This window comes from Eptatretus burgeri, chromosome 3 (assembly GCF_056783735.1).
Source record: "Eptatretus burgeri isolate ZD-2024b chromosome 3, Ebu_testis_v1, whole genome shotgun sequence".
NCBI classification, from domain to species: Eukaryota; Metazoa; Chordata; class Myxini; order Myxiniformes; family Myxinidae; genus Eptatretus; species Eptatretus burgeri.
Window position 1 is genome coordinate 76,949,620 of NC_140963.1, and position 14,869 is coordinate 76,964,488.

Here is a 14,869-nt window from a genome sequence, read left to right on the forward strand (position 1 = left end):
TGATTTGTGACAGAAGGGTAGCTGCAAGAGTGAAGGGAAAAGTATATAAAACGGTAGTGAGACCAGCTATGTTGTATGGTTTGGAGGCGGTGGCGCTAACAAAAAGACAGGAAGCGGAGCTGGAGGTGGCAGAGTTAAAGATGCTGCGATTCTCGTTGGGAGTGACGAGGATGAACAGGATAAGGAATGAGTATATTAGAGGGACTGCGCAGGTAGGACGGTTTGGAGAAAGTGAGAGAGGCGAGATTGAGATGGTTTGGACATGTGCACAGGAGGGAAGCGGAGTTTATCGGGAGAAGGATGCTGAAGATTGAGCCGCCAGGCAGGAGGAGAAGAGGAAGACCAAAGAAGAGGTTAGTGGATGCGGTGAGGGCGGACATGTGGGTGGTTGAAGTGCCAATGGAAGATGTGGAGGATAGAGCGAAATGGAGACTGTTGATCCGTTGTGGCGACCCCTCACGGGAGCAGCTGAAAGAAGAAGAAGAAGAAATATATCTCGAGATATATATATATATATACATATATATATATACATATATACTTTGCTGATACAAGGTGATATGAAAAATATTTAATCCTTGCCGTTGGAGAACAAATCAGTTCCACAACATGTCAAAGTAACATTCACTAATGACTGTTGCTTCTTCCAAAAAAAGAAAGGACCAATGATGCGTGACTCCCGATGAGAGCAGCACACATTGATTTTGATGAGTCTCTTTAATGTTGTCAGACTTCCTGAGGTTTTTCTGCCTCCCACATGTGGTAATTGTCGTGGTTGACTTTACCATTGATGTCGAAGTTGCCTCATCAGAAAATGTCAACTCGTTAAGAAACCCAGGGGATTTGTACATTTCACAACATTAACATGAACAAAACTTGATGAATTATGCTTTCATATGCCATTTACAGTTTGTTTCTATCTTATGTACATCAAAGGTTATAAAAGCTCAAAGTTGCTCAATAACTTTCTGGACACCTTGTCGATTACCCCAGCAATGTCACAGTGTTTCCTCCACTGTTCTACTCCCCACTTTGCTCAAGACTCTCAATGAAATTAAACCAATATTTTGAATTGATGTGATGTTGATATCACAGAGGAATTGTGGGCATCAAAGTATCTGGTCCATCCTTGCATATTTCACTTCAAGGAATTTAACATTCATCATGCGATTGTCATTAATTTTCATCGTCGACTTCAAACAAATAATAACTTGACTCATGAAAGAGTTTGCATTACAACAAATAATAGCTTTTGAGCTCATCTTGTTTGAACATGCTCGTGCCCCATCAAATAACTCTCACAACCCATATGTGAGCCAAAGTATTGAACGAGCAAACCAAACCCCGCAGCCTGTGATATAACCATAAATCTAAGGGCAGATTTGATTCAGATTACTTACGTGTTGTTGATCACATCTATTCTAACCATGGCATACACCAGGACCAGTACACTGGTACTCATTTCGCCGACCTCGGAAGGATGACAGGCTCAGTCAACCCCACCTGGTGGTAATTTAGCGGCCACCGGGGCTCAAACTCAGAACTCTGAGATCCCAAGCCAGCCACCCTAACCGCGAAGCCAACACCAGGCTTCGTAATATGCACTGACTGATGAAAGAAAAAAGTGACTCGAGCCACTTTTACCATAAATTATTTTACCCGCAATTTTTATTCTTCACCAATATTTGCTTCACCTTTCAAAAGGATGAACGCACCTTCCTAAGTGCACATCGTGACATCACAGGTTTGTCGGACAATGATCTCACACGTGTATGGTGTGAAAAGCACTTCAGGATATAAAAACATTATTTCTCCATTATTAACCACTGAATCGTAATAATTCTCATTATCCCAGTGAAGAATGTTTCATTTCTTAGAATTTGATTGGTTAGTAACTGTTATTGTCATTTCCATTACATGAGAGTAAATGCATGTGAAGTGAATAATAATAATAATAATAATAATAATAATAATAATAATAATAATAATACTTGGTAAATAAAAGCAAGATAATTGAAATAAAACAAAACATCTGGAACACAACAAGAAACATTGTAAGAACCTCTGTGGTGTCCTTGATACAACACGGTGAGACACGGATCACCTTATACTGTTGACGTTCTGTTGATGTCAGGTGCAAATACAATTAAAAACATGTGTTGAAGGTGTAACAATCATCAGGTGTAACATGACACAGTTTGTGGTTTCCTTTTCGGAAGGACACTGTTGAGGATAGACTCGTCTTCGCTTGACGTTCTGCCAAGGCAGCACTTTCCTTTCGTCCACCTGCGGGTTTTAGGTACAACCGATTAGAGGTGTCGGAGTGGCGTCACCGCATGCTATTGATTGGGGATGCAACCAGTGACACGAATTCTCACTTTTACACAAACTTCATACTTGAGACTAATTTTATTGATTGTGTAAAAACACCAAATTCATCTTCACAACCATTTTGTGCAATTAATAAACTACAGAGTTCAAAGAACACTTTACCCCACGCAGTCTTGAGAAACAAGGACTTGGATGGGTTCTGCGAGGGGCAAATTTCATTGGTTGTGATGACATAAAATGCCATAATATTTTGTCCAAGTTCTTCTAAAAGGAAGGGGTTTGAAAGGGCCAAGAAGGCAATTTGTGTTCTACAGTGTTCAGTATATACAGTGCCTTCAGAAAGTATTCACACCCTTCGATTTTGTCATATTTTGTTGTTACAGCATGAATTTAAAATGGATTCATTAAAAAAAAAAAATTGTCATTGATCGACACAAAATACCCCATTATGACAAATTGAAAACATGTTTTTAGAAATTTTTACACATTAATTACAAATGAAAAGCTGAAATGTCTTGTGTGAATAAGTATTGAACCCCCTGAGTCATTACTTTGTAGAAGCGCCTTTGGCAGCGATAACAGCTTCAAGTCTTCTTGGGTTTGTCTATCAGCTTTGCACATCTGGATTTGGGGATTTTCTCCCATTCTTCCTTGCAGATTTGATCAAGCTCTGTCAAGTTGGATGGAGAGCGTCGGTGAACAGCAATCTCAAAGTCTTCCCACAGATTCTCAATGGGATTCAAGTTTGGGCTTTGGCTGGGTCACTCAAGGACTTTCACATTCTTGTTTTGAAGCCATTCCAGTGTTGCTTTGGCTGTCTGCTTGGGGTCATTTTCCTGTTGAAACGTATATCTTTGCCGCAGTCTAAAGTCTTTTGCGCTCTGAAGCAGGTTCTCCTCAAGGATTTGCCTGTATTTGGTTCCACTCATCGTTCCCTCTATCCTTATAAGTCTCCCATTTCCTGCTGCTGTAAAGCATCCCCATAGCATGATGCTGCCACCACCATGCTTCACGGAAGGAATAGTGCTCGATGGGTGATGAACTGTATTCGTTTTTCGCCAGACGTAGTGCTTTGCATTCAGGCCAGAGTTCAATTTTGTGTCTCATCAGACCACAGAATATTTTGCCTCATGCTTGGAGAGTCTTTTACGTGCCTTTTTGCAAACGCCAAGCGTGCTGTCTTGTGCCTTTTTCTCATGAGTGGCTTCCATCTGGCCACTTTCCCATAAATCCAAGAATTGTGAAGTGCTGCAGAGATTGTTCTCCTTTTGGCAGGTTCTGCCATCTTAGCTAACGAACCCTGTAGTTCTGTCAGAGTGGGTCATTGGGTTCTTGGTCATGTCCCTCACCAAGGTCCTTATTGTCCGGTTGAACGGCCAGCTCTAGGAAGAACCTGGGTAGTTCCATATTCTTTCCATTTAAATAATGATGGAGCTCACTGTGCTCTTGTGAACTTTTAACATGAGAAATGGTTTTATACCCTTCCCCAGATCTATGCCTCCTCACAATTCTATCTCAGAGTTCTACGAACAGTTCCTTGGACTTCATGGTAGATTTTCTGCTCTGACATGCACTATCAACTGTGGGACCATATATAGAAAGGTGTGTTTCTTTCTAAATCATGTCCAATCCAACTGAATTGGCCACAGGTGGACTCCAAGTTGTAGAGACATCTCAAGAATGATCAAAGGAAATTGGATGCACCTGAGTCGAGTTCGGAGTGTCATAGCAAAGGGGTTGAATACTTATTGACGCAAAACATTTCGGCTTTTCATTTTTAATTAATTTGTAAAAATCTCTCAAAACATGTTTTCACTTTGTCATTATGGGGTATTTTGTGTGGATCGGTAACAGAAAAAAATTAAATTTAATCCACAAAAAAATGTGACAAAAAAGTCGAGGGGTGTCAGTACTTTCTGAAAACACTAATTGAATTGAAAGCAAACAAAGATCTTTAAGGTTGTAGAAAAACTTTTTTTCGGAAGTTTATCACCGTTGATGCAGCGTCTTTTACATTACCTTGTTTAACATGTTGCATGAGTTATTCGTGCCTGTTCTTTGTGTCCTTTATGACATCCTTAAAAATTGTAAGTTTCCTGTTTGGAATGATTTTTTTTGACAGACACAATAAAGAGTTAAAAAAAAAAAATCTCGCTCCTCTCTGCGCATGTGTGATTGGCATGAATTCAGAGCCAAAGTATGGTAAACTACTGGTCTGTCTTCCAATTCATATTCCGATTTGTGTTCAAAACCTAACATTCAATTGAAATCAAGTTGTTCCTCAATCACAAACTTACTTTTGTTGACTGATGGATGGACACAAGTGAACCAACTGTTTAAGACCGCTTTTCATTTCACGTGCGTGGGGTAATGAGCAATAAATCCACTCCATGTGGCAAATTGAATACCTTTGATTAAAGTATTCACATCCACTTCCATGAACCATTTAAGGAACTCATTAAAAACAATTGCCATGTAAAATAATATGAACTTCAACTTCAAAAAACATCATCACATACAGTGGGGTGAAAAAGTATGAGTCCAGTTGGAAATGTATTAATTGAGAGGTGATAAACCAAAAGAAATCCTTGTAATATGAAACCAAAAGCACTTTCAAGGAATTTCCATGAACTCTAAAGGATATAGCAAAAAAATCAAATCTGTCTTTATGTTTCATCAGACTAACCCTTTTGCCTTGATAGCTGCCTCCGCTCCATTTGAGATTGATTTCATTAGTTTATGGTTTATATTTGAGTCAATCCTTTCCCAACAGTACTGTAACGCACTCCAGAGCATAGTCAGACTGCTCACATAAATTTCCCTTTCTTTCTAATGTATTCACCCTTCATTATCCCCCACCACCGAAGGTAGAAGGAGGTTATGTTTTCACCCCTCTCTGTCTGTCTGTCTGTCTGTGTGCAGGATATCTCAAAAAGTTGGAGACAGATTCGGATGAAATTTGGTGGGCATGTTGGGTGTGTGAGAAGGATGAAGCAATTAGATTTTGGTGAAGATCCAGATATGGAAACCGGCTTCGAGAATTTTTCAAGTGATTCTTCATCATTGAGAGATCGGGCCAAAAACGACATTTTGCGTGATATCTAAAAAAGTGGTGGACGGATTCGGCCGAAACTTGGTGGACACGTTGGGTGTGTGACAAGGATGAACTGATTCAACTTTGGAGAAGATCTGGATCCGATAAATTTTTAAATGATTCTTCACCATTGAGACATTGGGCTTAACTGATACATATGATATCTCAAAGTTGTGGAATGATTTAGATGAAGCTTGGTGAACAGGTTGAGAGTGACAAGGAAGAATTGATTCGATTTTGGTGAAGATCCGAATCAGGATCTGGATACGATAATTATTTAATTTTTAAAGTGATTCTTCACCATTGAGAGATCGGGACAAAAACGATATTGCACGATATCTCAAAAATCTATTGGGCCTGATATGTTCTCGTGGATCAGGATTACTTGGCGAAGGTATGCGCTCTACTGAGTGCCCTTCTAGTTTATTCTGTGAAGACAAGGTTTCATTCAATAATAACTAAAATAAATTAAAGAATATGGATACATATCTTCAATATTAGGACAAATTTGTGTTGAAATCTTGAGTTGAGAAAGCTTGGCATTGATTAAAGTGAACTCATACTTTTGCACCCCACGGTATATTCATTGGAAATACCAAATGAATAATTCAAACACAGGTACTGTAACACCCCTTCATTAAAATCATCTGGGAAAGGAGTCATTGTAATTATTTCATCATAGCAAAAACAAAGAGCCACCAACAGATCAACTTACTGGGTCTCCAGGTGTTCTACAGGCAGCAATTTTCAGAATTTTCCCTTTTGGGTTTAATGAAGTTAATTTCACTTGATAAATATGGACTTGTAACAAAAAGAAAGCCTCACATTTAATCAATCTTTTGAAATGGTTTCCAAAATAACTTTTGCACGAGTGTAATGAATATTTGATCATTCTTGATCATAGTTATTCCATGATCATAGATCACACCTGTAAGGTATTTGAGCAATACCCAACTTGGTGGGATAATGCTTAGAGCGTCCTCTCTGAGTCTGAGAGATCGGTGATTCAAACTCCCAGACGAGTCATACCAAAGACTTTAATACAAATGGTACGTGCTGCTTCCTTGCTCGATGCTCAGCATTTGAAAAGGATAGAGCACAGCCAAATCCCCAGAGGTTGGAAACCATTGCACTGGCTTGATGGACCCAATGGCTGCTTCCTGTGTTGAAGTTCCTTGTAAGGGAACTCATTATTATTTGCTTAAATTAATTACCGCTTCTCGGTATTGATATTTGAAGGGATTTTGATTAGAAATGCCAAAGATGTAGCCAACTGTTATAAACATTCCCCAGCCTGTGTTGCGTTCACATACTGTATATACCACGGATTTTATGCTGAGAATGAAACGAGTAACATTTTTAGGATAATCTCATAAGTTACAAGTCGTTCATTGTGCATAAGGTGCCACTCACCTGCAAGTCATGTTCCATTTTCATCACCAAGCTCTGATGGAGTTCCAGTATCTGGATGATCCTTCTCTGTTTCCTAAGAAATAAATGAAGGACAGACTCATCTAGCATTTATAAGGAAAGTAAATTTTGTGAATGATTGGAAGAGCAGCAGCAGAGAACACTTCGAGCAAAACCTTTTAAAATGAGAGGCTCCCAAAACCTCCCAAACGTTCCAAAGCAAATCATGAGTCATCAAGTCTCTTCCTCCCAACGGATTTCCATTCATCAACTGTCTTCCTTGCAAAACGTCTCCATCCATCAAACCCCTTCCTTCCAACATCACCATTGATCAGGTCTCTTCCCCCGAACACCTCTCCATCCATAAAGTTTCTTTCTCACAAAACATGTCCATCCATCAAACCCCTTTCTCCCAACTAATTTCCATCCATCAAGTCCCTCCTTCCAAACTGATTTGCATCCACAAAATCCCTTCCCCTTGATGCATCCCAATGCATCTCCATCAAATCCCTTCCTTCCAACATCTACATCCATCAAGTCCCATCCTTTCAGTTTCAGGGGTTCATGGTGGGGAGAGGACAGTGCCGCTCACAGCGGGAGGGGGGTATTGCAAGTCATGAAATAGCACAATTCTGGGGGAATTAACCTGTCTGTAGGGACAGGTTCTTCAATAGTAAACGTAAGAAAGATGGTTGGATGACAACAGTAGTTGGAAAAGAACATGGAAGGGGAAAACGTAAAAAATTAACTATTGTGGGAAAAGGGAAAGTCTGACTAATGAGAATGGAAAGTAGAAAGCAGAAATGGAAAGTTGGAGGCCATGGAGAAGAAATGTGGTGACTGGGTTGAGAGGTGTGATCATTTTTGGGATCATAAGGAGACAAAGAGGTATGTGGATGCACACATTAGTGGTGTGAAGGTGTTTTGACAGCTTATGGAGGCAAAGGTTTGGACTCCACCATGTAAGGTAGGGTGTGTGTGCGTTTTTATAGGAGAGTGTGTGGAATGATGGCAACACGGGTAGGTTGTGTGAGTGGGAGAGGCTACCTGCAAGCATAGGTACATGGGCTGACAGGTTAGGCACAGGATTAAGAAGACCTCCTTGTGTTCCATGTATTTGGGGAGGATCTCATGGAGCCAAGGAGGGAAAAGTTGGTGATAGGGCTAGTTGACATGGCCAAACCATTACTTCAGTTAAAAGACGTCCTGTCCGCACAACGGCCAGCATTGACATGTGGGGGCCAAGGGGAGCCCTGTGCTCTTCAGGTCACCCAAGGAGGAAAGGGTGGGGCTCACGCAGTAATTTGACGAGCAGTGACAGGCAGGAGGAGATAGTAGGTTGGGAACGTGGGGCATTGAAATTTAATGATTAATTTGGTTACTTGAGAATGATTGAGCGTGACATTCTTCTTCTTCCTTTTCTTCTTTGATGTTGATTTGGAATGAAAGGAGAATGAATGAGAAATGTTCTAGTGGTGTGTGTGTTTGAATGGAATGCAATATGTGCTAAATAATTATAGATGTTTGGTGGAGATGTTTGCAGACACAAAGCTTGGGGGTTAAGTGGAGAGCAGGCGGTGATCAAATACAGGAAAGTATTGATAGTTGCATAGATTGGGCAAAAGATTGGCAGATGGAATTTAACCTGAGCAAGTGTAAGGAGTTGGGGATGGGAAAGAACAATCAAAATAGAGATTACATGATGCAAGGGGTAATTTTGGAGCGTGTCACACAGGAGAAGGATCTGGGGGTGGTAATAGATACGGGAGGGAAGCAGGCAACACAGTGCCAGGCAGCTATAGGTAGAGCAAATCGGGTTTTAGGTTACATTCGGAGGGGGATCAATTATAAATCAAAAGAGGTGGTGTTAACATTGTACAGGAATTTTGTGAGGGCCACATCTAGAATATTGTGTGCAGTTCTGGTCACCAAAAGTTCCGGAAGGACATATATGCCACAGAGAGGGTTCAGCACAGGGTTACTAGATTGATTTCGGGCCTAGCTTGACTCAGCTATGAGGAGCGGTTGAAGGAGACACGGCTTTATACACGAGAAAGGAAGCGGTTACGAGGAGAAATGATAGAGATGTTTAAGATCATGAAAGGTAGAGATAAAATAAGTGCAGATGAATTGTTCAACGGAGTAGACAGTGATAGGACCAGGGGCCACAGCCTGAGAGTAAAGAAGAGGAGAGTTAAGATGGTAGTAAGACAGGGGACTTTTACTCAGAGAGTAGTTAATGAATGGAATGGTCTCCCTGGAAAGGTAGTGGCAGCAGTAACAGTAGATAATTTTAAATTAGAATTAGATAGGTACCTGGAAGTTATGGAGATAGAGGGGTATGGGGATGTTGAAAAGACTTTTAGGTAGTTTGAGCATCGATGGCTGATTGTGTGCATGTGTACGGAGTGCTGTTGGTGGGGGGGGGTCTTGTCAGGGGTGGTTGTGTGGTTGATGTGTGTTTTTAATCAAGCCCATGCCCCCTCCCCTGAGGAGAAGAAAAGATAAAACACAAAAAAAAAAAAACAAACAAGGAATTTTTTTAAATTAATTAAAAACTTTTGGCATTTTCTTCCTTGGACCTTGCGTGGATGGGTTGGTGTGGTGTTCGTGTTGGCATGATGGGCTGAATGGCCTCCATCTATGTTGGATTTCTTTGTTACCTAGCTGTAAACTGTCATGCTAGCTGTAAATTCATGTTACCTAAACTGTCATGTTACCGAGCTGTAAACTGTTTCACAGGCAGGGTGATTCATTAATGTGTGTGCCGTCCCTTGGATAGACGTTAAAACTGGGTGTCTCATCTGCTGGAATCCCTCTCCCATTCCCCTCTCCTTCTCTCACCCCTCTGCCTCTCTCACCCCTCCCAACCCTACACCCTCCTCTCTCACCCCTCCCAACCCTACACCCTCCTTTCTCTCCCACCCTTCTCCCTCTTTCCAACCCCACCCCTCCCTCTCTGTCCGACCCCTTCCCTCTCCCCCCTTTTCCTTTCCTCTCTCCTCCCTCTCTCTCCACTCCGCAATCACTCTCTCCCACCCCTCCCCCTGCTCCCCCACCCCTCCCCCTCTGTTGATGGGATGGTAGCATGTACAAATCAGATTCAGAGTGAGCTGACCAGAGGGGTGCAAAGGTCGCTGCATGTACGAGCATACATGCATGCAGGCAGACCTTCGCCAGGTAGCATGGGTTTTAAATGCTCCTGCCACAGGTCTTGAAGTATCCACCGTCGTGTGTGTGTGTGTGTGTGTGTGTGTGTGTGTGTGTGTGTGTGTGTGTGTGTGTGTGTGTGTGTGTGTGTGTGTGTGTGTGTGTGTGTGTGTGTGTGTGTGTGTGTGTGTGTGTGTCATTAAGCATAACATATCATTCTCTTTGCTAACTTTACCTTCCTCCCCTCACCTTTCTCTCCCCCCCCTCCCAATCACTCTCACTCGCTCTCTGTCCCCTCATCGCTCCACCTGCCTAATAAAATGCAGCACTCTCCTCCCACACCTCTCTCTCTTTCTCCCCCACCCTTAAAGGTCCCATGACACTCAAAAGTTTCTGGTTATTTATAAATTAACTTGACCTTCCTCATGAAGAAATCACCCATGTTTCTTTTTTAAAATTAACAATGGGATAATTAGACCAATATTTCGAACATTTGTAGTGCTTTTCACAACTTGCTATGCCCCACCCCTCAAAAAAGTTGAGTTCAGCGAACCACAGGTCACGTGACCATTGATGTCATCTCCAGAACGCCACTCGCTCAGAGTGGATTGATTAGACGTCGAGCGCACCATATAAAGTACGTACAAATGCATTGTGCACATTTGTTTGCTATCTCACTTATCGTCCTAATTCCTGTGATTGTTTCGCGGAAAATAAATTCTGCTTCTGAGCCGTGTATGCACAACAATCACGAGGCAATTATTTATCGCTTTACTACCTTGGCGTAATCGTGGACAAATCCAATACATACATGTATGCACAATAAAGGGCTATACCATGTCCACAAAATATTAAATGTGACTTGAACCTTTCCATTAAAAAAGAAACTTACAGGGACATACAAGTAAAATACTAAAGATTAATATTGCATCATTTCAAGGCGCAAGGAGATAATTTTAAAATCAAACAATGTGAAAAACCTGCACCCACATTTTGCAGCTTATTGAATTGTTCGTTGAAACCAGCCTGCTGGGATAGGTACGATTCCACATACATGCAAGCCAGGTATGGCTGCACTCGACATACATGGGTTTATTCCAAAGTGAAGGTACTGCTTCCATTGGCTTGCTATTCATTAACATTTAGCCAGAATGCTGTAATAAAAGAAAAATATGTTGGCACAACTATGAAAGACAAATTTATCTGTCCTATTACACGGCCTCATAGCCTCGGGACTCTTACGCATTGACTGATACATTGTGTGCATGCTAATACAAGTTACTTGTCAACTCTAGAGTCTAGACTCGTCCGATAAATCCATCGTCCGTCCGACTAGTCCGATAAATCTGACGTGCTGTAGCTTTCTTTTATTATTCTCTTTTCTTCAATGTTTTCTACTGGCACTACATGACGACAGTAGGAATAAAATAAATAAAAATGCAACAGAACATCAGATTTATTAGTCGGACGGACGACGGATTTATCGGACTACTCTAGACAATTGTGTCGCAAGGTGTGTTCTGCACACAAGTTTTCATCGTATCCGGACAGCGAGATTGCTTCGTTTTATGCGCGGAGAGACACGGCCGATGACATGGGCTGGCCTTGCTTGCGATTCATTCGCCGCGGAGCAACATGTCCGCTGCGCTGCACTGGTCACGTCACCTCACTAAAATATTTCTGATATCAAGCAATATGCAAGTTGAATTTACATTATTGAATTACGAATAGGATTTAGTCTAACCAGTTGTTATTGCCAAGTCTTCCTTCGATGTCCTCCCAATCATCATGAACTCCGGGAATTTCATCGCCAGTTTCCTCTGCTTGTCCTGTTTCGGGCTCAAACTGGTAAGGCCGTATTCCATTTCCAGCTGCCTGAACTTCACCTCCCGCGACTACGTTATCCGACAATTCTCCATCTGATTCAGACCAAAATCCTTTATTTCTCTCACACTCACTGTCGTTACCAGACAAATCAAAGTCCATGTCATCCATTAATAAAAACCAAATGTTTGATTTTTTTTTAAAGCAGAAATGAACGAAGCGTTTGAGTCGATCAATCGAATGTGGAAACACACAGAAAGCCAATACAATCATGTAGACCACCAACCCAAGTAATTTGCGTGCAGCCTTTGTTGCTCTGGAGATGAGGTCATGTGGGTTACGCGTCGTTCAGTAGATTTCGGCAGAATTTTTAGGGGCGTTCCCTAAGAGGTTTGTTTTTTTTTAATTTTACATTTTACAGAACGAGTATTGTGAAAAAATTGTCAGATCAGAAATCACGATGAAAAACTCCTATAGGACATATACTGTATATATATATATATATATATATATATATATATATATATATATATATATATATATATATATATATATATATGCAATATCAGTACTTTTGAGTGTCATGGGACCTTTAATATCCCCGTCAGCGAAGGGACGGGTTGTATTTGCTCTTATAAAATAAAGTTCCCTTACTTGTGACAAGTGATGCTTTTGACAGTTAATTCAACAATCGACAGGGGCTAAAAGTCAGGACCCAAAGGTGGCAAGCCAGCCAACTAAACCACAAATCCAACACCAAGCTTATTTATGTTATTAAATTGTTTTAATACTCGTTTCAGTTGATTTTGGTGATGGTTTGGATGTGTATTGCTTTTGGAATGGTTCTGCCTAGTTCCCCCGACTCACAATCCTGGGCTGGTTTGGTTGAGTCCACATTTACGTTTGATTTCTTCTCCTCAAAAAACGATGAATGTTTCATATATTTTTTAATTTTGGGTTGCGTGCACTATTCCAGAGACAAAGTAACTTCCTCGCGTTGGAACCACCATCGTGGCTTCAACAGTCATTGAGGTATGTCAGGCGACAGTTATACATTGTTTTGAGAGGGGAACAAGAAGAAGTACAAATTGGTGATTTAGCGACCTCCCGATGTGGTACTTTAATGATGTATTTTGACGTCTTTTTAAGTCTTGGTAGTTCAGAAAACGCTCGAGAATAAAAACTATGGCTTTTAAATGCTTATGACTTCACTCTTTCGGAGTTTATGAGTGTATCATCCCTCTATATGGAGTACTAGCATACTCCATGATAATATGAATTGACTGGTGGGAGTGGGGGAGGTGGACAACGAGCAGACATCACTAGGTTGTTTATATGTACAAGTGGGCCCGTTGGTCCTTGGACCAAATTTTCATTGGTCTTCCCGGCCTTGTAGCATACCTGCCTGCTGTACTACTTGAACATTAGCTTACCTTTCACCAAGCCCAGATGTATTTAGACCGGGGGCGGGAATTATATGTTTGTTATTATTATTGCCAAATGATACCATAATTATTCTCATTGTTAATATTATTAGTGTTAATTCATATTATGCTTTGTTGCAATGCTGTCATTCCTTTTGTTATTAGCCTTGCCGAAGGAGAGGGTATTGCATTTGGGTCCGTTTCTGTCTGTTACTTGCAAAATCGAAGAATTTTCAAGTATATTGGTCAGTTGGTTTTGTTATTCTGTCTGTTTGTCAATCGCCTAAAGCTCACAATTCCAAACCGATCGTCATGAAACTTTATGAAGTTGTCGTGGTAGTCTCAACGAAGAAGCATATTGCTTTTGATATCAAAGGTCAAAGGTCATCTTGAGGTCAAATTTCTAAAAATTTTCATCCGATTGACTTGAAATTTGAACAGGATTTGCAGAATCCATCACTGAATTGGGAACGCAAATATTTTTGAGGTCAAAGGTCAACTCAAGGTCAAACTTCTAAAATCAAATTTCATCTGAACAATTGTCAATTTTCATCTGATTAACCTGAAAATTAAACAGCAATTGCATCATGCATCACTGAATTTGGAAACCAACTTTTTGAGGTCAAAAGGTCAACTCAAGGTTAAACTTCTAAAATCATCAATTTCAATCTGAAAAATAATAAATTTTTATCTGATTGACTTGAGCTTTAAGATTGTTAATTTTAATCTGAATGAAATAGACAATTTGAGGCATCCATGGCAGACTTTGGAGAGGGGGTGGACTTTGCAAATATCGTGCTCTGCACGATGTCTTTTTCTTCGTTTGTTTGTTTGTTTGTCCGCACAGAACTTCAGTGTTTTTCTCCACAACCACTTGTCAGATTGAGACGAAAATTTCACCACAGGAGTGACTACTACTCATGTTGAATGTTTTATTGACAATTATAATGTCATGGGTTACGTGGTGTGGCAGCCATGTTGTAAAAACGGTAAAACTTGGGACTTCTGTATCTCTGAAACCGCTCCAAGGAAAAAAAAAATTGAAACTTGGCACATGGCAAGTCCTCCTCATAGGAAATGAGTTTGATTTTTTTAAAATGATGTCATAGGTGCCTTCATTATGATGTCGTAATTGCATATGTAGAATGCCACATCTGATCAGTATGAAAATTTTTGAGGGTCATCTTGGGATAAAATAGTCCACAGGAAAAAAATTGATGATGTCATCGGTCACGTGATTCGACAGACTGTTACAAAAAAAATTTTAAACCTTCAAAAATCTTCTCTGAAGTGGAGGAACAGATCGAGGTGAAACATTACACGTATCACTGCCTATCCATGAGGAACAAAAGGTTCACACATATGATGTCATAGGTCACATGGTTTGGCAGCCATATTGGATTTACCCTAAAAGCTATAAAAAAAATCTTCTCCAGAATGGCTTGACAGATCGAGGGGAAACCACACAAATGTTCCCCAAGCCATGGGTGTACAAGTTTGTTAATGAATAATTGACAAGGTCATATGGTTTGGCAGCCATACTGGATTGAAGAAAATATTAAATGTTTTCTCTGGAGCCGCTTAATCAATCGACATGAATCTTCAGAATTATGATTTAGTAGTGATGGGGAATACA

General features: G+C 40.6%; 1 protein-coding gene and 1 long non-coding RNA gene across 2 annotated transcripts in view; one reads left to right on the forward strand and one right to left on the reverse strand.

Moving 5' to 3' along the window:
- Positions 1-864, forward strand: part of LOC147030221 (uncharacterized) — a 54,740-nt gene extending 53,876 nt beyond the window's left edge. The window contains exon 11 of the mRNA XM_085872170.1: positions 731-864. Within this exon, the coding sequence (XP_085728296.1) occupies positions 731-864 (134 nt within the window). The remainder of the gene's footprint in view (positions 1-730) is intronic.
- A 774-nt stretch (positions 865-1,638) lies between these two features.
- On the reverse strand, positions 1,639-9,778 carry LOC147030222 (uncharacterized). Its single transcript, XR_015056267.1, has 2 exons — positions 6,839-9,778; positions 1,639-2,286 (listed from the first exon to the last, which is right to left on the reverse strand). It is a non-coding gene; the product is annotated as an uncharacterized LOC147030222 (long non-coding RNA).
- Positions 9,779-14,869: the final 5,091 nt, after the last annotated feature.